The sequence below is a fragment of the Pogoniulus pusillus genome, chromosome 4 (genome assembly GCF_015220805.1).
Source record: "Pogoniulus pusillus isolate bPogPus1 chromosome 4, bPogPus1.pri, whole genome shotgun sequence".
Classification (NCBI taxonomy): Eukaryota; Metazoa; Chordata; class Aves; order Piciformes; family Lybiidae; genus Pogoniulus; species Pogoniulus pusillus.
Window position 1 is genome coordinate 40,721,882 of NC_087267.1, and position 24,569 is coordinate 40,746,450.

Genomic DNA, 24,569 nt, shown 5'->3' on the forward strand with positions numbered 1-24,569 from the left:
GTGCACAGTGTCCAGCTGCCAAGAGCGGAGAAAACAGCCAGGATCCTAAATTCAGGTCTGTGTACCAGGATGCCTGCTTCACACTTCTGCAGCAGACAAATAACCAGTTTCTTCAGATACATAATAGGTCAAGCTGAGGTGTGATCTAGATCTGGTGATATCTCTCTAGCTCTCTCAATAGGTGTGCAGGGGTGTCCAAACAACCAAGAGCTTCAGATAACTATGCCCAAGGGCTTGCCACACAAAAGCTCTTAAATGCCTAAGTAGGCAGTTCAGCTCCAATCCCTTGGGCTGATCTCTGCAGCCTGGGGAGTGTAGGTGGGAAACATTTCTGTACTTTACCAAAGAAGAGAGTGCAGTCAGCAAGCAGGGAGATGGAAGACTGTTAATAGAAAACAGTAAGGCTAAATGAGCTGAAGAAAATGAGGCTGGAGGAGAAGGGAGCATTGCAAACACCTCATGTCAAGCTTGTTTGCCTCTCCATGCAAAGCTACATTCCAGCTGGTTGCTTTTGCTTCCATGAGTTGTGCAGGTTTTATTTATCGACTCCTGGGACCGTGACCCCTCATCCAGGAGCTCTCTTCCACCAAGAGTAAATTTATGGCTGCCATCTGCTCCTGCACCAGACACAGGGAAGTGATTTATGGCTAAGAAACTGTATTCTGATCCAGTGGGAAGCCATTTTGTCAAGATGTTGGAGATAGCTATAAACAGCCAGGCTGTGGCATGAGTACAATTTCAGTAGATGTGGAAATGCTTGCACCTCCCCATCCACAACCCCATTGCCGCTCTTCAGAAGCTGGATGCAACTCTTAACTTTTGTGAGGTAGCTGTAACGCTAAAAGGGAGGCACATGGGCCTAGATGGGACAGTGTAGGGCTTTCTTTTTATTGAGGAAATTTATTTTGGCACAAATAAGAGCTGTCTAGAAAAGGAGCATGCACAGAAGAGGATGGGAGTGCTTGGAAGAGGACAGGGAAGTGGGGCAGCTCACTTGGGAATTTGTGGTATCACTTGACTATGTAAAGCTCATGAAGAGGGCCACAGGATCCACTGGCTTGGCAGACAGTGTTTGCAAAAACAACCCCAAAAACCCAATCCCCAGAATAATTGTAAGCAGAATTGCTTACACACCCTGATTTGCTGAGCTTGGTTTTCCTCCATCTGTGTAGGGTCGTGGCTAGAGATGGGAAGCAGGGATGTGAGAAGAGGAAGAGAAAGAGCCATTCATGACTTCTTCTCTCTGTACATATGCTTGTCAAGGTCTGTCTGTCTTGCTAGTCACCATGTTCTCAATCTGTAACTGGTATTATGATTTTCCCTTTCCCTACCCACAAGATTCCTGGAAACCTGAGCTCTACTGAGAGTGTGGGGACAAAGGTGAGCTGCAAAAATAGCTGGGGTGAAGATGGGTGAGCTGGAGGCCCTAAATGTTGTACCACTAGGGCTTATGCCTAAGGAAAGGAAGACTCTTTGGCTGCTGGTAGCAGACTAATACCCACAAGGTATTAGTAACAAGGTAAAGGTCAGGTGTGTGGAGTTCTGTTACCTTGAAGTACAAGGATCTTGGCCATCCTGGAAGTGCTGCAGCCATAACTTTGGCTTTGTCACTACTGTGGACATAGATTAACCACTAGGAGCTGTTTCAACCAGTGAACATGTTGCCCAAGGGTGTGCTTCATACCATGATGCTGAGCCAAAATCCCAGTCCTGCCTCCCCAGGGTGTGCTCTGAGGGTGTTGTGGTCTAGTTACAGTGTGCTTACTAGAGAACAACCTCTGTTTCCTTTGTTAGCACCTTCTGCAGTGTCTTTGTTTTTCAATTCTCATTTTGGCATGGAAGTAAGGAGAGAGAGCAGTAGGTGAGATACCACAATGTGCTATCAGTCTTCTCAGCCTCGACTCCCATTAGGGTCAGCCACCAGCAGAAGGACACATACAACCCAAGGCAGGTGTAAGTGCAACACCCACATTGCACACTGCATCATGTCCCATCCTGTCGAGTTTGCAGATGATACCAAGCAGATGGGAATGACCAAGGGCAGGGCTGTCATTCAGAGCAGCCTTCAGGAGGAAAGAGCAAGCAGGAACTTTGTGAAATTCAAGAGCAAAACCAGAGACCTGCAGCTAGGAATGAGGAGGTGCTTGCAGTGATAAAGGGGATGGGCAGACCTGGGAGTGGCTCTGCTGAGGAGAACCTGGTGTGAGGTGACCACAGGCCTAGCAGCAAAGCATAACATCCTAGGTTATGAGAAGAGCAGCAGAGCCAGGACAATGAGAGAAGTGATTTGTTGCCCTGCCCAAAGACCACATCTAGGTACTGCATCCAGTTTTTGGTTCCTGCAGTACAGAAAGGTAATGGACAAACTGGAGACAGTTCAGTGGTGGACCACCAGCATGACTGGCTGGGCTGAAGTACTTATCAACAGATGAGAGCTGGTCTTGTTCATCATGGAGCAGAGACAACTTTGGGGGTCACCTAAGTGGCACCCTCCCCTGATATATGTGAGGAGCGTAGCAAGACTTTAGCAGGGGTTTTGCTGTGGCATATGGCAGGGGGTGAGAGTGAATTGACATAAGGTACAATAAGAGAGGTTCAGGCTGAATAAAAGGATCTTTATCATAAGGACAGTCAAGTAGTCCAGCAAATTGCTCAGAGAAGTTGTGAAGGTTCCTACTTTATGTTTTATTCTTTTGAGCAGGAAGCTCAATGTTTCTAGAAAGGTGGACATTGGTCTGTTCCCCCAGGTAGCAAGTGACAGGATGAGAGGAAATGGCCTCAAGTTGTGCTGGGGAAGGTTTAGGCTGAACGTTAGGGAAAAAAATTATTCACTAAGAGGGCTGTCGAGGCCTGGGGCAGGCTGCCCAGGGAAGTGGTTGGATCATGATCCATGAAGGTGTTTAAAATATGCATAGATTCCATTGATCAGCAGGAGATGTGGTAGTGTTAGGTGTAGGACTCAAATGATCTTAAAGGTCTTTTCCAGTCTAAAGAATTCTATGATACCTCTGTATTCCGTGGCAGGGATACTCCAGTCTATGGCATGATTACAGCAGGACCAGGGCCCAAGGACAGTGTGGCACAAATTTTGTGATAGTTTGGTCACATCCACGAGAAAGTTTAAGTGAGTTTTTATAGGGATACTAAGCACTAAAAGCTGAACACAATTAAACTAATGTCAGAGGTGCTCTGTAAATCATGTAAGTAAGACCCCTTGTGGGGTCTGGCTCTTCCATTATAGAGCTAGTCTGCATATACCTGCCCCCTGTAAAGCACTCCTGCTGCAGTCAGTTGGTTTTTTTGACAAAATTCCTGCTTAAGGCCTGTGGAGTATCACCAGAGGCTCATTTGTTAATGAAAGAATCACTGAATTCAACTTTCAGCCTTCTACAAATTAGACCCCTAGAGCTCAATTTAAAAGAAATAAATGCAGGCATCAATGCCATTTGAGTTCCCCTGGAGCACCCAGCGTGGCCCAGGAAAGTGAATAAAGGCTCTAAAGAGAGGGGTGGCTCCAGCACTCATCCTTTTAGAATCAGAATCAACCAGGTTGGAAGAGACCTCCAAAATCATCCAGTCCAACCTAGCACCCAGCCCTATCCAGTCCACTAGACCATGGCACTAAGTGCCTCAGCCAGGCTTTTCTTCAACACCTTCAGGGACAGCGACTCCACCACCTCCCTGGGCAGCCCATTCCAATGCCAATCACTCTCTCTGTGATTTCAGCTTAGGGATCCTTAGCTGAGTATCTGGATGCACCAGACTCACATGCTTGTGGTATTTAGAGCCCTCAAAATGGCCTAAGAGATCTGCCATAGATGTCACAAATGTCCTACTCATTCTGCATCACGTCTGCAAGTGCTTCATGGATGTTTTACTGATTCTAGGATGTCTCAAACATTACTTGGATGTTTTACTGATTCTAGGATGTCTCAAACATTACTAGATGCCTATGGCTGTCAAACAAATTGAGCCATATTTGCCTCTTGCAAGGCAAGCAGCTTAACTCTGCTGACCAGTTGTGCAACATGGGAGCTAAGACTCTTGGTGCACCTGAGTTGTCTAAGCTAGTCATCTAGGGCTTGACTCAACCACTTAAACGGAGGTACCTAGTGACAGCTGAGAAAACCAGATGAGGCTGGAAGATAGGACAAAGGACCTAAAGGAGGCCTGTGTCCTTTTGCTGCAGTGCTTGCAGCTTGTAGCTAAGCAAGGTCCCCTCGAGTGCTAGGGGCAATACTTCGTGGCTCTACCTAGACAACTGAATTCTGCTTCTGTTGTCTGCACTCGTGTGGCATCAAATCACTTTGACTAACTTGAGTTTCTGCTCATTTCCAAAGGACCTCTCTTCTCTGATAGGGTCTGTGCATGCAGGTCCCACTCCCAAGGTGGCAGTGACTCTTCTCTGTCTGCTTCAGAGCCACAGGGCTTTAGCTCGCATGCATGAGGTAGGAGTGCTTGCATTTATTCAGGAGAGAATGACTGAGTGAAGAAGTATTTTTACCTTCACCCAAGCTTCCAATTGACTTATACAAATATGCATTACTCCATGGTCCTCCTCTGCATTGTCAACTACCTGGCAAATTGGGGAAAAAATCCCTAAGTATGTTCATGGTTACATTGAACTTAGACTTATGGGGATGAGAAAGCTGTTAGTTATGCTGCAGAACAAAAGGAAATGTCTTAAGTTCTCTTCTTTCACATACTTAGGAGAGGGCTAAAATAATTTTTGCTTCAACTCAGTAAGAGTGTTAAGTGCTACCATTGTTATTAAAGTATTTCCAGGAAGGGCTGAGAATGGGACAGAAAGCTCTGGTCCATTGACAGGAATCTTTAAGCACCCCAGCAGCAGCCCAGACTATAGGGAGTGTGCCATTCTCATGTTCACATTCATAAGAGACAAGTGGGATGACCCAGCTCATGGTAGGCTACCTTGACATCACTTTGGCAAAATAATGGAAATGTTGATAGGGGTATAAAGGGGGAGAAGATGTTAAAGAAGAGGCAAACAATTAATGCCAATCAACATGTTTTTTTAGGGAGGAAAGGTTGTCAAAGTCGATTTCATTCTTTGATGTGATTGTAGGTTTTGGCTGATAAAAGTAATTGCGAAGATGGAATACGTTCTGACTTTTGTGTGTTTGACAGCACAGCAGATCCTGGTTAGAAATTAGCATTCTGCCCTATCAATACAAGGCATATGGAATGGATTAAGAACTGGCTGACATATCAACAAAGAAGCTGTCAAAGAGGACTCACTGTCAGAAGGTATTTTTTTTTCAGAGGGGTTCTGCAGGGATCAGTAATAGGTCTGAATGCTATTGAATAGTTTCACTAATGACTTGGAAGTCAATATTAAAGCTCCTGATAACAGTGGAAAATAAAAGAGAGGACTGAGAGTTTGACAAAAGTGCTCTTAGTAGAGTTGCAAGCAAGCTTTTGAGTCTAAGACTAGGCAAGAAGGCCACACGCAGAGGAACTGGAGCACAACACATCTGAGAAGGATTTAGGCATACTAAAGAAGCCATTCAAAAGGACTCTGCCAGTGTGATGTTTTGTGGGGTTTTTTTTGCATTTTATTCTTTGCAAGGACTGACACAATCCCCAACTCTAATTCAGAGCAGGGATGGAAGTTTTCATTTCTGTGTGTGTTGCAACACTAGAGTTGATGTTGAAATAATGCATCTGTCTCTGTTACCCCAAGTTTGGGAAGGATATCAGGAAAAAACAAAAAAAACAAAACAACTCAACAAAAATAAAATGAAAAATAATCATAATAAAACAACAGCAATAAATAAATAAATATACCCCCAAAGCAACCACAAAAACTCTACCAAAAAACAAACCAGAGAGTTGCAGAAATAAAACACATAAATGAGGTTATTCAGGGACTAATCTCCCCCCCCCCCGCCCCAGTATTCTAGATGCTTCCTCAGGGTGATGAATTTAGTTTATGAAAAAGGGAGATGAAATGCAGCTTCGAGACCTGCTTAGGAGTGCCTTTGGGAGGGGGCAGGGGACATGCTAGGTACAAAAGGGCTCTTTCATGTAGCAGAAGTGAGCAGAGTTAGAAGAAAGTTTGTGTACCTCTGGGAAGCTGTGGACTTTCCCATCACCGCCCAGTGGCTTTGGAGTAAGACTGAAACCTTTTGGATGATCATTTGTTGACTCAGTCAAGCAGGAGATGAGGAGGAACCATATTGTCCTACGTGTGAAAGGTAAGACTTGGTGATCTGATGGTCCCCTTTAAGTATCTATTCAAAGGCTTGGCGCTGTGAAGCAAGCAGTTCACGGAGCTGTTAAACCTACTACTTTCTTTCCCCTAGGACTGGTTTTCTACTTCTTTCCAAAATCCCTCCCTCCAACCCCTCTGTGGTCTCCATCCTGAAGCACCACAAAATGGTTCAAGGCATCAGTCAGAAGGATGTGAGCCAGAAAATTTTGCCTGGTGTGTTCTCAGGTGGATTTTTCAGAGGGGAAAATGTCAGCAAAACTTTGCAGCAGAAGTTAGCCCACCTTCCAGCTTGACCGAGTGTTTCCTTTTGCTGGAGACTCAACAACTTAGGCATGTCCTGTGAGTGAGATGCCCCTGGAGCAGCCCAGGGAGGCTGGCTCATCACTCCCTGAAGTGCCATCTTCAGGGAGCAAGTCTCTAAGATTCAAACACTTCTTTGTTTATGAAATAAAGTCCAACAAGACCTATCACCTAGCAATTGTTTATGCTAAAGAGCACACTCCCATTAATGTTAATGGTGCTTTGGAGCATAAATCCTTGCTAATTGATACAGGAATGTATCCCAGAAGAGTTTACTTTACTGCTGATTTAGCTGATAGATATAAATGTGTGAGAGGGAAATATTAGCATTCATGTAAAACAATTAGGTTATCAACAGGGGCGAATGATTCAGAAAATGACTGCAACTTCCCAGCTCCCTTTAATGGAAAAAAAAAAGAAAGTCTGCTAATGAGGCAAATCAGAGGGAATATAAATATGGACTAATCGTTGCTGTTACATAATATTTGTGTTACACCCCAGCCTTTGAAACCCAGGGTTGAGTCCCCACCTGAGCCCTGTGCAGATTTGGGATGGATGGGACCATCCTGCCACCCACCAAGGTCAGTCCTCTCTGTGGTGCCTCTGCTGGAGCAGTATTTCGGGCTTACAAGCCCAACAAATCTGGCTGCTGGGTGTTGATGTCAGTAACGTGTGCTAAATCCATATGAATAGAGAATGATACAAGCAGTGGATAGGTTTACACAATTTAATTTGGTTTTGGTTGTTATTCTTTTTTTGCAGATGGTATAATGGCATATGAAAAGTGAGGCAGTAATGCAGTTCAAAAGAAAAGAAAAGAAGAAGAAAGCAACCCCCAGCACTCTCCTGGATCTTTCTGCCGAAGTTTGACATTATTGAAGGTTTAGTAGATACAAATATGGCTATTTTCATAAAAATCTGTCTGTTCAAAACCTACAATTTTGTGGCAAATGTACAGCTGTTGAAGGAATCATTTTTTTTTCCAGTGTACTCACACAGTTTTATTCAATTATCCCATTTAATTCACAGCTTTTGATGTGAAAATGTTTTGCAATGAGAAGGCTCAGCTACAGGAAATGTACAATAAGCCACACATTTGCAGAAAAGCAGCTTTGACCTCCAGTGCAGAATCTGTGACTTTGAGCATGCAGGGGTTCATTTTATATTTTGTTGTTTTTTTTTTTTATTTTCTAAGCCTATCTCAGATCTGGAGGGGAGAAAAAAACCAAACCCTTAACATACCAAAAAGCAGTACAGGATTATTTGTGGAGGAAACATAACATCGTTTCATTACGTTTTCCGCTTACCACATTTTAGCTAATTCTTAGTGCCCAAGCAAGCACATTTGGCTTTTGGAAATTCAGAAGGGTTAAAAAAAGAAGAGGAGATGAATGTCTTCATTTTAGTCTCTTTTGCTGTGAGTCACTGAAAGGTAAAACTTTTTTCTCCCCACACACTTCAATAAGCCTAATTTTTCAAGTTCTCTATAATTAATGAAGTATCAAGCGAATTGTAGATCTCATTTGCCTGGGCAGGGTTAGAGACCCTGTACCCACTAAGTTTTCATATAACAAAAAAATGCCCAACCTTAGAAACATGTTTGGCTTTTTTTTCTTTCTTTCTTTGTTTCTTTTTTTTTTTTTTCCATTTAATGCTCATAAAATTTTACAGACAACAGACTCCTTTCTTAAGCTTTATTTAAGAAATCGAATACTATTATAGTTCAATATATATAAGACACATCCAGTATTGTGTTCCTGATAGCAAGTGCATAGATTTTGTTAAGATATCATTTTTTTTCTTTTAATATATTTTAAAATGTTTTCTTTTTTTCTTTTTTATTATTATTTGTTACTCAGTAGCACACTTCATGATCACACGAAGGGATATTCCCAGTGATTTTTTTGCTAAGAGCATGAGAGAAAAAAACAGAACACAGCAAAGTAGTGAAACTACAACAGAGATGAGGAACAAAAACAATCAGGCAAACTATCAGTACAGTCGATTCCTGATAAGTGAATAATCTGATTGCTTGGTCACAATGCTTTATTCACTTATCAGGAATGATTCACACTACATTTTGTTAAATTGTTTTCCTTAGCCTAATACCTAAGAGTCACACTGGGCAAAGGCACACACACTCTGGCAGGCTATTCTCTAATCAGCAAGTCTTGTGACAGTTTGCTAATTTCCCATGGCGATACACATATAGCTAACAAAGAGACATTTTGCTAACACTGCAAGGTGCCTTACATAATTGAAATTAAAAGCATGCATTTAAGCAGGACAAACTGTTCAGCTGCATTGCTTTAAGGAACTAATTTTTCCCTATAGTTGAAATAAATAAATAAATAAATAAGCCCCTGTATCTAGCAGCCCTGAGTATTTAAATGAAACATAACTAAGTCTTTTTTTTTTCCCCTCTTTTTTTCTCCAGTTGTGTTTTTGGAAGAAAAGACCCTTCACAAAGCTCTAGTTTCTTTCCTAAGCCCAAGTCTTTTTTCCCCCCAGTTGTGTTTTTGGAAGAAAAGACCCTTCACAAAGCTCTAGTTTCTTTCCTAAGACCGAGTCTTTTTTTCCCCCAGTTGTGTTTTTGGAAGAAAAGACCCTTCACAAAGCTCTAGTTTCTTTCCTAAGCCCAAGTCTTTTTTCCCCCCAGTTGTGTTTTTGGAAGAAAAGACCCTTCACAAAGCTCTAGTTTCTTTCCTAAGCCCAAGTCTTTTTTCCCCCCAGTTGTGTTTTTGGAAGAAAAGACCCTTCACAAAGCTCTAGTTTCTTTCCTAAGACCGAGTCTTTTTTTCCCCCAGTTGTGTTTTTGGAAGAAAAGACCCTTCACAAAGCTCTAGTTTCTTTCCTAAGACCGAGTCTTTTTTTCCCCCAGTTGTGTTTTTGGAAGAAAAGACCCTTCACAAAGCTCTAGTTTCTTTCCTAAGACCGAGTCTTTTTTTCCCCCAGTTGTGTTTTTGGAAGAAAAGACCCTTCACAAAGCTCTAGTTTCTTTCCTAAGCCCAAGTCTTTTTTCCCCCCAGTTGTGTTTTTGGAAGAAAAGACCCTTCACAAAGCTCTAGTTTCTTTCCTAAGCCCAAGTCTTTTTTCCCCCCAGTTGTGTTTTTGGAAGAAAAGACCCTTCACAAAGCTCTAGTTTCTTTCCTAAGACCGAGTCTTTTTTTCCCCCAGTTGTGTTTTTGGAAGAAAAGACCCTTCACAAAGCTCTAGTTTCTTTCCTAAGACCGAGTCTTTTTTTCCCCCAGTTGTGTTTTTGGAAGAAAAGACCCTTCACAAAGCTCTAGTTTCTTTCCTAAGACCGAGTCTTTTTTTCCCCCAGTTGTGTTTTTGGAAGAAAAGACCCTTCACAAAGCTCTAGTTTCTTTCCTAAGCCCAAGTCTTTTTTCCCCCCAGTTGTGTTTTTGGAAGAAAAGACCCTTCACAAAGCTCTAGTTTCTTTCCTAAGCCCAAGTCTTTTTTCCCCCCAGTTGTGTTTTTGGAAGAAAAGACCCTTCACAAAGCTCTAGTTTCTTTCCTAAGACCAAATTTTGGAGGAAAAAAAAAAAGAAAAAGCTACAATAAAAAACCCCAAGCCCCAATATTCACAGCAATCTAAAGAAAAACCCAACAAAAATAACCCAGAGACCAATTCTGATATTTGATTCATGCAAGTCAAGACTTAACTGGTATAAAAATTAGCCAACTCAGGAGCATAAACTCTAGAGGTGTCAAGGCCCCAGGGTACTGCCTGACCACTGGTTTCTGCTTTCCAGCCTGGGCTCTCCACTATCAGCTTCTTTGCTTTTTTGATTAAACTTAACATTGCTTGGACCCCTGATCTCTGGTAACAGATTCTACATGACAGCGTTTGAGCTTGTTTGGAACTCCAGACTCATCACTTTGCCTTTCATGGAAACAAAAAAGTGAAAAAAAGAAAGGAAAGAAAGAAACAAAACCCCCAATCAACCTATAACAACCAGGCCAGCCAAAACTTCCAAAGGCAGGAGGCAGTGTCGCTGCTGACACCACGTGGAAACACCCAGTGCGCCATGACTTCGTGAGACGTTACTTGAGGGGGTGTGTGCGCGTGTGTTAGTGTGTGTGAGCCAAAGCCAGAGTGCCAGAAAGACCAGGTGAGGAGACAAGAGGGAGAAGTGTTGTTTGGGTCTCATAAGAGCACTTTTAAGTGGTCTTCAATTCCTGAGCATCACAGAAAGTGGGACGGAGGAAAGGGATGGGGGGCGTATGGCTTGAATTCCAGACAGCACTCACCAGTGCTGCTCTCTCCTCCTTAGGTTTGTTTTGTTTCTTTTTTTTATTCCCCCTCTCCAAATGGTAAGGTTTGTATCTGTGACCAGCCAGAGGAGAGAAGAGAGACTGTGTAAACCAGAACAACGTGGATTCTCCTTTTGCAGCCTTTATTTCATCGTGGTGGACACCAGTTGGGGGAGAGCAGAGAGATTCTCGTGAGGAGGTAAAAAAAATAGGTATATGAAATAATAATAATAATACTAGTAATACTAATAGCAACTGTAAAAAATAACAACTAAAAAGTGCTGTAGTATTTCTTTTGTCCCCTCTGAGATTTGTGTAATGCTATTAGCCAATGCTGAGAATGATCTGCTTTGTAAGCCCACAGCAAAAATATCAGCCGTTTGAACAACAGGGGATTTTTGTTCATCATTTCTTTTTCTGTTTTTATACTTTCCCTGGCTTTAATAGAAAAGTCATCTCCCTGTGCTCACTTGGATTTTATGTTTTAAATTATTAGATGTATAGCTGCACATAACAAGCTTGATCACCTGGTAAGCTTTTGCAGGCTTTCACAGCCCTAGTTAAGATGTGATTAGTTTCTAAGGAGAGTTTGACTACCACCATATGCCATCAGATTACTGTGCAGTTTGCAAGAAATCCCAAGGCTATATCCTCTTTTACTTGAATGTTTCATACGCTTCTGCAAAGTAGTGGCAGAGTATTATTACTAGGGTTTTTTTTTTTCAACAACTCAGAAGAATTGATCTCCATAATCCACATTTTCCAGGCTGCCTGAAATGTCACAGCAAAAAAAAAACAAACAACCAAAAAAATTTAATCTCTTCAGATGGCTTCTGTGTGTTTGTGTGCAGAAGCTTTTGCAGTTAGGAGGCTAACAAAAGCTACCTTCGATACGACTTTGCAGGAAACTCTTTTTATAATGTTTCCTGCTTGGAAAGATTATCCAAAATGATAAGGCATGACTAGGGGGAGGAAGAGAGAGAGGAGAAAGAAAAGAAAAGTCTAAAATGTACAAATCCTCTTTTGCCCCCCAATCAGATATTCACTTAGGTGGAATCGACTGTATCTTTTGTACACAACCAACAAATAGAGGAAAAAAAAAACTAAAGTAAAAGAAAACAGGCACGTGAAACAGTGAGGTGTGTAGATGTATTACCAACACAGAATGACCACCAACGATACAACACACAAAGTAGAGAGACAAGTATTAGGAAAATGGTTTAATATTGGAGACAGAAGCAAAAAACTGCATCACACAATAACATACGTTACAAAAATAAGTCTGACTGTTTCAACTACACGGTTATGTTCACAATGAGGACAGAAGAATCAGAAAAAACTCTGATCTAAACAGCAAAAAAGCAAACCCCTAACGCTTTAACTAATACATTTATCCACGCAAAGTGACCGAGTACTCCTAAGTCTAATTACCTTATTGTGTTAACTGCACGATACAGAATAAAAAGTGAAACTTACCGCTTCTGTTAAGACAAAATTCTAAACACTAGATATAAGCAAAGGGAAAAAAAGAAATCAAGCCAAAGTTTTGAATTCTCGAAACAAAACCAACTTCTCTTTCTAACCGTCCAGAAATCAAACTTGAAAATCAGTCATGATCGAGGGGGCCCACAAGAGTAAGCCACAAAAATTTCCATTTGCGTGTGGTTTGTTTTTAATCTCCAGTATAAAAAGTTCCACTGGTACAAAATGCATAAGTACAATCAAGTTGTAGAAATAGGAAAGCCTGCTTTTTTTTTTTTTTTTCCTTTTCTTTTTTTTGGCTCAAATTCCATCAAACAACAAAATCCAAATGCATCAATAAAACAGAAACAATACTCAAATGGTCTTACAGCTTCCACTAAGATTGCGTTAACTTTGGCTTTTCTCAGACAATACTTAAAAACTAGTTCGTAATTCTAAACAAAATGATATTAGTATTAATCTACAAACAACAATTCTCACAGCACAAAAAAAACACAAATACATAGGTTTGGGTTTATTTTTTTTTCCTTTTCTTTTTTTTTTCTTTTTTTTTTTTTTTGGTTTTTATATGACATTATCCAAAAAAGTAATGAAACTACAGGATAATTTTTTTTTTTCCTTTTGTTAATTAGCACTTAAGATAATAAAAAACAGAAACAGTAAAATGATTCCAGAGTAGCACAAGCCAAGGAACTGTAACCCCTATGGTGAAAGAAAGATGAACTTGTTACTCCTTTGAGGACTGCCATTTCATAGCAATTAGCTAATTTGGTTGAAAAAAAAACCCAACAACTAGCCCAGTTTTTTGATTAGAATTTCATAAAGCAATTTCCCTTGTTTCATAAAGCAATTTCCCTTGTTTTCCTCCTCTCTTCTTAGGCCCTTGCACCCTTGCAGCTTTTTCCTTTCAATATTTTGAAAGTGAACTGGTAGATAATTTGTCTCCAAGGAGGTGAGTGTTTGGGGTTTTGGTTTTGTGTTTAATTTGGGGGTTTTTAATTGTTTTGGTATTTTTTTTTTCTCTATTTCATTTCGAGCTGGACACTTTTCTCAGCAACGACCCATTTCAGTTGCCTGGAAGTACAGAAACGTTCCTCCTCTTCCACTGCTAAGCCAGCGTCCCCCCCGTAGTGTAATTCGGGGCAGCTCGGCACCGAGTTACACTGCTTGAGGAGCAAAGGCGTTGTCACTCTTAACTGCACTGATGAAACCCACAGGACACACTAGAGCATCTAAAAAAGCTTTGGAAATTTATATGGTGGGTACAATGAGGAAAAATTAGTGAAACAGTCTAAACAATCCAAATGATGATTCTCATATTATATATATATATATGTACATATATATAATATAATGTACGTGAGATGATACTTTGAATACGCAGAATTGCTGCAAGTAGTACAAAATAGCCCTCAAAGGGTGTAGGAAGGCCCCAGCAGTAGTAAAAACATGTGAGAAAAGTATAGAGAATTTATTTATAAGTGCATGTGCTATAAGAAGGAAACTTTTTTGCATCACTAGAGGCTAGTCCTTTCCATCCCAGGGCTCTACATAAAGAAGCATTTAAGTTGGGGATGAGAGACAAGAGTGCACCAGCTGATGTTGTTCATATAGGGCTTTGTTTTGAATTTTTTGGTGGCTTCAAATGTAATTGGACAGAAACAGGGGGTGGAAGAAGGTATGGCACTTTAGCATCAGTAGCAGGTACTGCTGCTCACACACATTGGGTTGGCAATGGATTCTCTATACCAGTAGCAATGAATCGAATTTGGCTGTTGGTCACTACTTGTGCGGTAGAAATGCAATCGAATCGGACTTACAAGGCAGTGAAGAGGGCTACCAGCATCTCTTTTCTGGTTTCTTACGCAGAGCTTCCTCCAGCAAACACCCACATCAGTCACATATTTACTCCCACAGACTACTTGTACGAGCAAAGTTACTCCTCTATCTGTGAGTGTCTGCAGGAGTCAGCCAGTATATTGCCGTCACAAATAATGGCAGATTAACACCAAACATTACAGTGTATGTAAACTTTATCCATAAAAAGTAGTTCAACTGCAGTGCACGCTGAATTTTCACCCAGGAAGATCTAGTGCATCTGATTTAAGCAAAAGTTCATTTATTTAAATTACAAAAATATTATTTTTTCTTCTCTATTTATTTTTTTTCCCCCCCCTTCCTCAAGGTTTTCAAATGGTGGATTTAACCACTCCTTGTCTGGGAGCGGCTCACACAATAGGTAATTAAAGGATTGTTTTCCATTTTCTTTTCTTTTATTAATACTGAATAGCATATCCCAGCAGCATATTAAAAGCTCTTTAAGAAAAGACAAAAATCCCCAGAATCTAAAAAGGAAAACCACAAGTTAATTAGGTTTTAAATAATTTTAGTTATAGATACAGAAGAAATTTAGACAGCAGTAAAATATTTTTTTGTCCTTCAGATCTGCCCTGTGCATTGTTCTGATTTCAACCATGTATTAAATAAACCACAAAAAACTAAGTATATATATATTTATAGATATAGATATATATATAAAAATAAACAGCAAAATGGTGAATGTATAAAAGGTATTAACACTCAAGACAGCTCTGGGTGGAAAGGGTTAAAAGTTCAAAACTTTCTCACCTTAGAGGTTTCCATACAATATGAAGAAAATACATAGTGAGGTTTGCTTTCACAGCATTGATGTGTGCAGAGTGGTTAAAAAAGTGAAACATGGGCACTTATACAATGTTTTACAAAAAACATCAAAGAGAAATAACAAACAATAACAATTTCAGGCAACAAGACCACAGGATAGCAAGTTAACAAACTTTTTAACCTCTTTTTGTCTTCTTTAAATATTAGGGATTTATACAAAACACATAATAAAATACCCATGTTATCAAATTACTTCACACAAGAAACACACTGAAGCTCTAGGAAGAAAAAGTACCTTTGGAATTTGGCACTATAGTTTCACTGATTTTTTTTTTTGTTGTTTGTATATTTTTTTTGTTGTTTTTTTTTTTATTTTCTTTAAAAGGAAAACCGATCACATTTTGCTGAACACAAACACACCTAAATTGTTTCACGATAAAAAAATGACATCAATGCGTCACAAGCCAACACAAACTTATTCTGGAATATTTTATCCGTTTTTCACATGAAATTTTTTTGTTTTTTTAAGCAAACAACTTTTTTTTTTCTGTTTTTTTTTCTTTTTCCTTTTTTTTTTCTTTAAATCTTGGTTTGTTTGTTTTTTTTTTTCCTTGTTCTTGTTGTTCAAGTAAACCAATTTTAAACTCGTCCTTTATAAACATAGAACACTTAAGACCATAAGACTCATGATGAAACCACAACTTAATTCACAGAAGCACCAACGTAACACATTTTACAGTAACCTTTCTTCTGTACATTGAAACAGTATAAAATATAGGTAATTTCATGTGCATTAAACCATGGATTGTCTAACTGTGAGTCAGTTCAGCAAAAGGTGACACAAGTAGGTAGCATTTGCCCTAAAACAGGGTAAATATTTTCTTATACTAATCTACAAAAAGTGGTTCTATATATATACTTTAATGAGAAAGTGAGCCACCTAAAATGGCCTTATCAAAAAACTTTACACTGCCTGAAAAATGTAAAAACTATTACAGACCTCTAGAGACTTAAAATCAGACAGTTTTTTTTCTCAAACTGTTTTGGAAGTAGTCTGTTAGAAACCAACATTCTGTGCCTCTGGACACATATTGCTATTGTCACCAGTGACCAGGCAGAATGCCAATCCCTGTATAATACTTTCAAGTCTGTTTTTTTTTTTTTTCCTTTTTTTTTTCCTTTTTTTTTTAAATTTTAAATTTTATTTTTTTTACGAAATGAAAACAAAACGAAACAAACAAACAAAAAAACAAAACAACCAAACCGAACAAAACAAAGGGAAAAAAAATAAAACCAAAGAAAAAGGAGAAAAAAACTGAAAAGAATCAAATTTGCCACAGGTTTGTTTTTATATCCTATCGTTAATTGAGCTAATAATAAATTTCAGGCTTGCATGAATGCAGCAATTTTTTTTTTTTTGTTTCTTTTTTTTTTTTCACATTGACTTCCCAGGATTCATAGCTAGATGAGGTCACATGCAAATTTCAAAGGTCAAACTAGATCAAAGGTCAGTAGGAGAACCAAATGTGATGTGAGGTCAGAAAGACATCAGAAACAATGACGGGACGATGAAACAGTGTTTTTTTTTGTTTGGTTTTGGGTATTTTTTGAGACGCCACAGGGACATGCTAGGCAAACGATGGGCTAACGGGCATGGAGATGTCTAGGGAAAAAACAAGGAAGAGGAAACAAGTTACACAGGATCTACGCAGCACAAACAAAATCATTTGTATGGGTAAAGGAGAAAACTAATGCAAATCTTTCATCTGTAGAGTCTACGTACGAGCTGTTCGCGTTAATTTGCATTGGCTCACAATACTTGTCAGGGAGAGCACAGTGGAACCCCGAAAGAATCCATCTGAAAGGGGTCAGAGAGAATGGATTCCTCTTTGGGGAGAAAAGAATGTAACAGAAAGGGATGGTGGGGGGGTGGGGGGGAAGGTCAGACAATCGAACTTTAAACTAGATAATGGAAACTAGGAACAAAATAACCAGACGAATACAAACAAGAGGATAAAAGCATGAACTGCAAAGGGTGTAGGGTTCAACGGTGAGAAAGCGCCCACTCTTGGCACAATTACTCTAGAGACTACTTCAAAGGATCTAGCTAGCATAGAGAGCTGCTCTTTAGGTATCCAATAAGTTAACAATAGGCAATAAATAACTTCCATTATTTCTGAGGCAGTAAAAATTTTGTATAAAAATAGAAATGCTTTTTTTACAAATAAAATTTACAGGCCTGTGGCTGTCTTTATTATTATTATTATTATTATTAAATTTATCTCTCAAGAAACATCAAGTATTGTCACTCATTTTATTTTATTTTTATTTTAAACCCTGTAGCTTTAGAAACAGATCTCTAAATCTTTTTTTTTTTTTTTTACACATTAATCCTTTCCAAAGAAACAAGAACAAAAAGAGTGAAATCTAAAGACGACCAGTGTAAAATCAGACTCCTATAGAACAATACCTTGACTCAAACAGAAAAAACCCCAACCAAACAAACAAAAATCTTCTCTAAAAAAAAAAAAAACCAAAAACCAAACCCAAACAACAAGTTGACATAGTGGAAAGACTTGTTTCAATTTTCCTTGCAAAATAAGTGCTTCAACTGGCATGAGGCCATTTCGTTTAACCTATAAACTGCTGGTGCCACCCTGGCAAAATACGATCCATCCGTAGAAAACAACTTTTATTGTGTGCTAATGGCACCAGGGTTCACAGAGTTAAATTGCACATTTTTTTGTGTGTGTGTGTGTGTGTTTGTTGCTTTGAATTTCAAGACATTTATTTTTGTTTGAAAAAGGAGATAAATTATGCTGTAAAACAAAATACAGTAACGCAACTCAGTAATTACTTGGCAAGGAAATGGGAGCCAAGCGTAGTAAGAACAAGTGGGGAAATGGAAGTGGTAACTGTAAAAATAACTGTCTCTTGGTGAAGGTTGGCTCTATGTTCTTTCTTAACCCCCCTGCAGAGGACAGGTTTGCTCATGGGACTTACCCTAAGAAAGCTAAAATAAGAGCAGTAAGCATCTGGGGTTAAGATCAGTAAGGTTTGCTGTCATTTTTGGAGCGTTTCAGCTGAACCTTCAAGCGTTTCATGCCAATCTGAAAGCCGTTCATAGCCTGGATAGCAGCTTGTGCAGAGACTGGATTGTCATAGCTAACAAAACCTATGAGACAGAATGGAGGCAGGAGAGAAAGTGAACTACAGGTTAGAACAAATGTCACAAGGCCTTTTGTTAGGATTTTATTATTGCTATTTATTTGACACATTTACCTCACTTTTCTATTAGTTCTTTGTTCACATTTCACTTCCCATTTCTTCTGCCTTCCCCTTTACCTCCAGTCTTTTTTTACTAGCAGCTGGCCAGTTTTGGTGCAGTGCAGCTTCCAATCTGTTATTTATCTACCTACCTTGGAAACTGAAGATACTTATTGCTGTGACACTTTTCAGTGTAATATCTACATACCTCTCAGTCTATTACACAGCATTATTAGGTGAGCCTGCAGGTGTGAAGCTGAAACAAAAAGCTTTGTCACAGAAACAAACCCCAAGCTTAGACGGCTGTATGCATTTGCACACCAGAATGTGAACTCCTGTGCCCTGGGTCCTGTGTGCTACAAAACAGTCATCTCTTTGGGCTTAGCCTAGGACAGTTGCAATATTAATATCTGGTATTTCTACAGCTCCTTCCAGCTCAAGATCTCAAGGTACATTAAATGTTAATTAATTCAGCCTCTTGGTGCCCAAAGGGGTATGCAAGCATCAAAATTAAGCAGCATTATGAAGACAATGGCAGGGCTTGATGAGAACCCCAGATCTGATCATTGGTTGTGAGCACTAACTAGGGGGATAATGCCTGCTGGCCTGACTTAGCTTGCTTTTCCTTGGGAGACTAAAAATGCTCTGTTCATAATGGACACAAATCTCCCTGATTCTGGGAGCTCAAAATTCATTTTCATATCTGGGCCTACCACTTGTAATTGCAAAGCTCACCTAACTGCTGCTCTGTCTCAGCTCTACCTAATTACCACTCTACTCAGCCTGCTATTATGCTTTGAAATGCTCCCTCGCCTTCCCACTTGAATTGGCCGTAACACGTAACCCTTCACTCTGTTAAAGCATGAATCCCACACACTTTGTTTTCAGGCCTAGCAAAAAGACTTCTTGGCACCTCTCTTCTACCAGCATTCTTCACTTGTGCATTGCAGCTGCGTACTTTTCCATTTCATAACCTCTTTCTGCCATCATTTTAACCTCTTTTGTTATAGGTCTTGCTTCCCTTGCACTGCTGCCCTCTTCCATCTCCAGTGTCAGAATGATACACTTTCCCCATTAAAAAAACCAAAACCAACACCCCTCTTAGCAAGTCATCTGGTCCTTGTCCAGCTGCTCTCCCTCATAGAGCATCTCTGATTTCACCTTAAATCGACTTCACCAAACTGTTCTAACTACAGAGTCTTTTCTGACAATGCAGGCTCATTTCTGTTCCTGCCTCTCAATAACACTCAAATCTCTGCAGATCTCCTGGCCAGAGTTAATATGCTCCATTCATGTTCGGTGGTTGATTATTTGTTACCTCCTTAAGGGATAATGAAAGTTCCTTCATATGTGCTTTGAGTTTAATAACATTTGTCACTTCCTTGCTTTCCTCACTAGATCACTTCCTCTTAATATTACTGCCACATCCTGAGTAACTTCGTTATTCTCTTCCTTTTCCTCTATTTTCTTCTAGGAGACCTCATCTGTTTGCGTGACTCTAATCACTGTCTTAGCACAGTACTCCCATCATCTCACAGATCTCAGCCTTGATCTCTAGGGATCCTCAGGGATAGAAAAGAGACCTACCATGAGTTGAAAGGCAGCTGTAGCACCTTTCAGGCAGGTGCTCCACAGTGAGATGCAAGGACTCTTATCTACCTTGACAATTCAGCATTTTCCTCTAAGGCTTTCTTGACCATCACTTTATTTTCTTAAGTGCGTTCAGAACAATCTTCTGCTACGAACTTCTCAACCTTATCGCCTTTTCTTAGCTAGTTTTAGCCACCTGAAAGTTAAGCAACTGATCTAAAGCAGTCATTTAGATGGCATCTACACAGGGGTGGCTTTTCCATCCACCATTCCAGTCACTAATTTTAGACACCTCCGCTGATGTCAGAAGAACAATGATCTCAGGCTGTGTTTGCCTTCCAGGGGAGTAAGCCAAGTCATCTCATTATATGCCTCTTTATAAGCTTCCTTGACTCAGCCACAAATTCAAACACAACAACCTCTGTACTGCATCAGCCTTTATCATTCAGTTGTTAACTCTGACTAACAATTTGTGTCTTTAAACAGAGCGCTAGATCTACGTTAGCCCTGTTACACCTTCATCTTCTCCCTTATTGAGGACTTTCATTTATAAATCTTAGGGAGGAATCTGGCATTCTGCCCCTTTATCTTTTTCTGATTGCATCCATTCATCATTTTTCGGGTCTGAATTTAAAACTGCAGGTTACATGAGGATGGGTTGATGTTTCTTATCAATTTTCAAAGCCCCTGTCACGGTGGTTCTGATTTTTGTTTTAAATCTCTAAGCTGTCTCTACAGTCAGGATAAATATTTTTAATCATTGGAGTAGCAATTTTGCTATGAGGCAGTCTGCATTTATGCACTGATGTCACTGGGTTCCCTCTCCCCTGCATTACTTTACACCTCTCATTTCTGTTATTCTAAGGTTTATGAAAGGTGAGAGATAAACCTGAAGAGTGAAACCTGCTGTCTGCTGAATCAATCTGAGCTCATGAGAAGCTATGGAAGAGCACTTTTGTCTGTAAACGGCCTGTCCTGTCATCCTCATCACCATTTAACCTCTAAAGCATTCATTTGAGATGGACATAGAAGCAAATAATGTCAGTCCATTTTCTGCAAAGAACAGAAATTTTTCATTTAGAAAAGTGGTCTTATATGAAAGTTCCTCACTGTATAACACTACCCTTTGACTTCCTCAGAATGCACTTTCCTTCCCAACTCTGCCAGCAGGCAGCCTTGGACAATCTTTGTCACCCTTCTGGTGTTTGGCCTGTCCTCATCTCTTATTAGATTTCCTCTTCTTTTGAGCAGGAGATCAAAAACTCCAGTAGAAAGCACCAGGCATGTGCAAAATGTCACTGCTGCTACTATTATCATCATCATCATCATCATCATTATAAAAGGACCAAACTGTACCAAGAGCAATGAACATTAATGACACAGGGGAGAAATGCGGTCTTCAGATGCACTACTGTCCTAGTTTTTGGGTGCAAAGAGAGAGGAAAAATAAAGCTTTTTAAAACAAAAACATGAGACCAAACCAACAAATAGATTATTCTTGCTAATAAATCTGTGGAGGTACCTACAGTGCACACTAATGTGTTAAATTAGTAGAATTTACTCTGGCTTTGTCTGTAATTAGCAACATCATCAATTAGTCACCTACTGAATCAGAAAATCTCAACTTCTCTGCCACTGCAGTACTTTTGTTTTTTGGTGGCTGTGCTAGTTTGAAGCTAGCTAGAATGTTTTGGTGAGAAGAACTAGATTATAGGCTGTGAGAAGAAAACAATGGTGATGTCTGCTTCACTCATAGGCTTGCTGAGATGCGTAAGAACAGGAACACATAAATAACACAGTCACTTTCTGGGCTGCACTTCTCTATCTAACCTAACCTGCCGTCTGTGTACCTAATCCATCAGCTTCCTAACCCCCCTGGCTGACCCTCCAAGCTACCTTGAGCATAAGGCAAAGTCTTGGGTAAGGTAGAGGGGTGGAAGGAAAGGTGGAAGGGTGGTTGTGAGCCCCTCCTGGGGACTCAGGTTTCTGGGAGGGCTGTTGTGTTTCTGTATTACCTTTTAATGTGTCTATTTCTGTCTGTAACTGTATATACTGTAAATATCTGCTTGTATCTTGTGCTAAGCTGTAAATATAAAGCTTCATTCCGTTTCCAGAGCTGCTGAGTCTAGTCTGGGTGATTTTCCAAAGTGTGAGGGGGTGGGTAACACCCAAACCATCACAGTGGCAGAGTATCTCAGGGGAAAGAATGAGAAACTGAACTATTAGTGAAAACTCACTAGTGCAGAAATGAAAGAGGAGTCCTTCATCCATTAGGTGTTGACCCCTTGATTTTCCCTCAAATAACATAACCTCGGTGCATCTGTGGTGAATAGTCCTACAGGACATAAAATGGGCTTAAGCATGTCCTGTCTTGTTTACCTGCCTGTCTGCATTGCAGCCAGGGGCGGGAAAACAGGACAAAGGAACCCAGGCAACCCAGTCTGGTTTAGTCCAGTTGCCTGAGGGGGGTTTCATGGGGACCACGCCCCTGTTGCAGCAAGGTGTATGCGCCCCCATTTTTGGAAGACAACAGCCTGTGGGTTCTGCCATTTTTGGGGCTACATGGGTGATTGCCAGAGGTGATTGGGTGATAGTGTGGCCAGTGAGACCATTAGCCTTGACCATTATCCTGTAAGTGGGGGTGAACAGGTGAATACGGAGCTTGTCTGCTCGTTCATTCCTCGCTCACCTGCTGCTCGCCCGCCTGTCGCCTCAGCCGCCTCAGCCGTCATCTCAAGCTGCCTCAAGCCGCCTCAGCCAGCAGCTGATTCCACTCTGCAGCCCAGGTGGAATTCACCACAGGACTTCTGTTGAATATTTTCCTGCCTACGTTTTGGGCCGCGGGCATTAGGACTGGTGAGCATCCTTACCTCTTTGTTCAAGCTGCTAAAGGATTTTAACCGAGCTCACAAGCGGCGAATGAAGCTGCCAGACTCTGTTAAAGACATTTCTGAAACCTGTCAAAATTTCATTGCATAGAGACATTCTGTAAGATAGTTCTGCTAACCGCATCCAAGAACTTGTGTGGAGAGTTGTAAATGAGTTTGGGGGAATTATTTTGTGTATATTAATACATTATTTAATAACTTTAAGTCGGTCTCATTGCATTTTACCCCAAACTCAGATTTCAACTAGTCCCCTTCATAACAGCATCGCTAAAATAGGTAACTGTGTCCCATAAATCCAGGCAGAATTGTAAGCAGACCATTGAAAAGTTAAAGGACACTCACAAAAAACAAGTGTGGGAAGCACACCTGCCCAAAGTAATCTACATTCTTTCAGCAGCCATCACAGTTGCTGCATTTCGATTAACTTGCCTTCATTTGACGTTTCATCAAGATTCCAGGAGACCTCAACAATAATTTTGTCACCCCAACATCCTCACTGAATTGGCTCCAAATCAATGGGGAGTCCATTTCAATTACACTGCTCAAATTTTCTACAGCCTCAGGGACTGTTTTAACCCATTGCAGAAATGTGCTGGCCTATATTAGCCTACATAGGAACAATTTTGTGCAAAGCTTAAAGAGGTCAATACTCCAAAAATGAACTGAAAGGCTGGGAAAAAACACAGAAAGAATGCCATACCCTTTCTCTGAACTGAATTAGCTTGTTTAGGGCTGAAGGAACTTGTTAACTTTAGGGCTGGGTGCTAGGATGGACTGGATGATCGTGGAGGTCTCTTCCAACCTGGTCCATTCTATGATTCGATTCTACGATTCTGTGAACTTTACAAGTGCACTGAGGGCTCATCCTCAGCTGGAAAACACCCACTTTGTGGCAAGGCTTGAATTCCAGTGCAGTAGGCTATTTCTGAGTGAAGTATTCATGTTGAGATAGTGTTTGCTTAGATAAACAAAAAGCCTTTCAAAAAGGGTTAAAGCCCAATAGCTGTGTGGCCCCGGAGTGGCCATTGCAGAGGCAAATCCTTAGACACATTTCAGCAAAATCTGGATTTATAAAAAAGTAATGATATGCAATGCCAGGGACACTTCCAGTGGGGACTTTTCAGAATTAAGAGATGGTGCCGGACAAAGAGTAACACTGTCAGCACAGAGGTGTTTTGGAATCTAGGGGGTTGTCTGGACAAATGACTCCTTTTGTCATACATAGCCTTCCTTTAAGAAAGAATTGTCACTTTTATGGAAGCTGAAATATTTTAGGTAAAACTTTATGAAACTTATCTGTGAGAGATCCTTTCCTCTTCCTAGACTTTCTTCGTGTCTTGCAGAACATCTCAATTTTAAGATCAATACTCTTAACTGATTGACACATTCTGTACTCCATTAAACCACTGAATTGATGCACCTATGCTATTGAAAAGACATCAGTTCACTTAATCAGTCCTAGAACTTCTTTTAGAATCACAGAATAGAACTGATCTTAAAAAGCCATCTGGGCCAGCCCCTCCCACAGTCAGCAAGGACATCCTCAACTAGACCAGGCTGCTCAGAGCCTTGTCATGTCTGACCTTTAATACCTCCAGGGAAGGGGCCTCAACCACCTCCTTGGACAACCTGTTCCAGTGTTCCACTACGCTTATAGTAAAGAACTTGTTCCTAACAGCCAATCTAAATCTGCTCTTCTCTAGTTGGAAGCCATTGCACCTTGTCCTGTCACCATAGGTCTTTGTAAACAGTCTCTCTCCAGCCTTTGTATAGATTCCCTGCAGGTACTGAAAGTCTGCTATTAGGTTTCCCCAGAGCCTCCTCTTCTCCAGGCTGAACAATCCCAGCTCCCCCAGCCTGTTCTCGTGCAGAAGTGCTCCAGCCCTCCATAATTTTCGTGGACC

The 24,569-nt window shown here is 40.5% G+C and overlaps 1 protein-coding gene across 16 annotated transcripts in view; it reads right to left on the bottom strand.

The window, feature by feature from the left end:
* Positions 1 to 16,169: 16,169 nt before the first annotated feature.
* CELF2 (CUGBP Elav-like family member 2) overlaps positions 16,170 to 24,569 on the bottom strand; it is a 649,329-nt gene continuing 640,929 nt past the window's right edge. For 15 of the 16 annotated variants that reach the window (XM_064142683.1, XM_064142686.1, XM_064142673.1 and 12 more), the window contains one exon: positions 16,170 to 18,095. In XM_064142683.1, coding sequence (XP_063998753.1) covers positions 17,968 to 18,095 — 128 coding nt within the window. In that variant the 3' untranslated portion in view covers positions 16,170 to 17,967. The remainder of the gene's footprint in view (positions 18,096 to 24,569) is intronic. The other variant, XM_064142671.1, reaches the window with a different exon arrangement.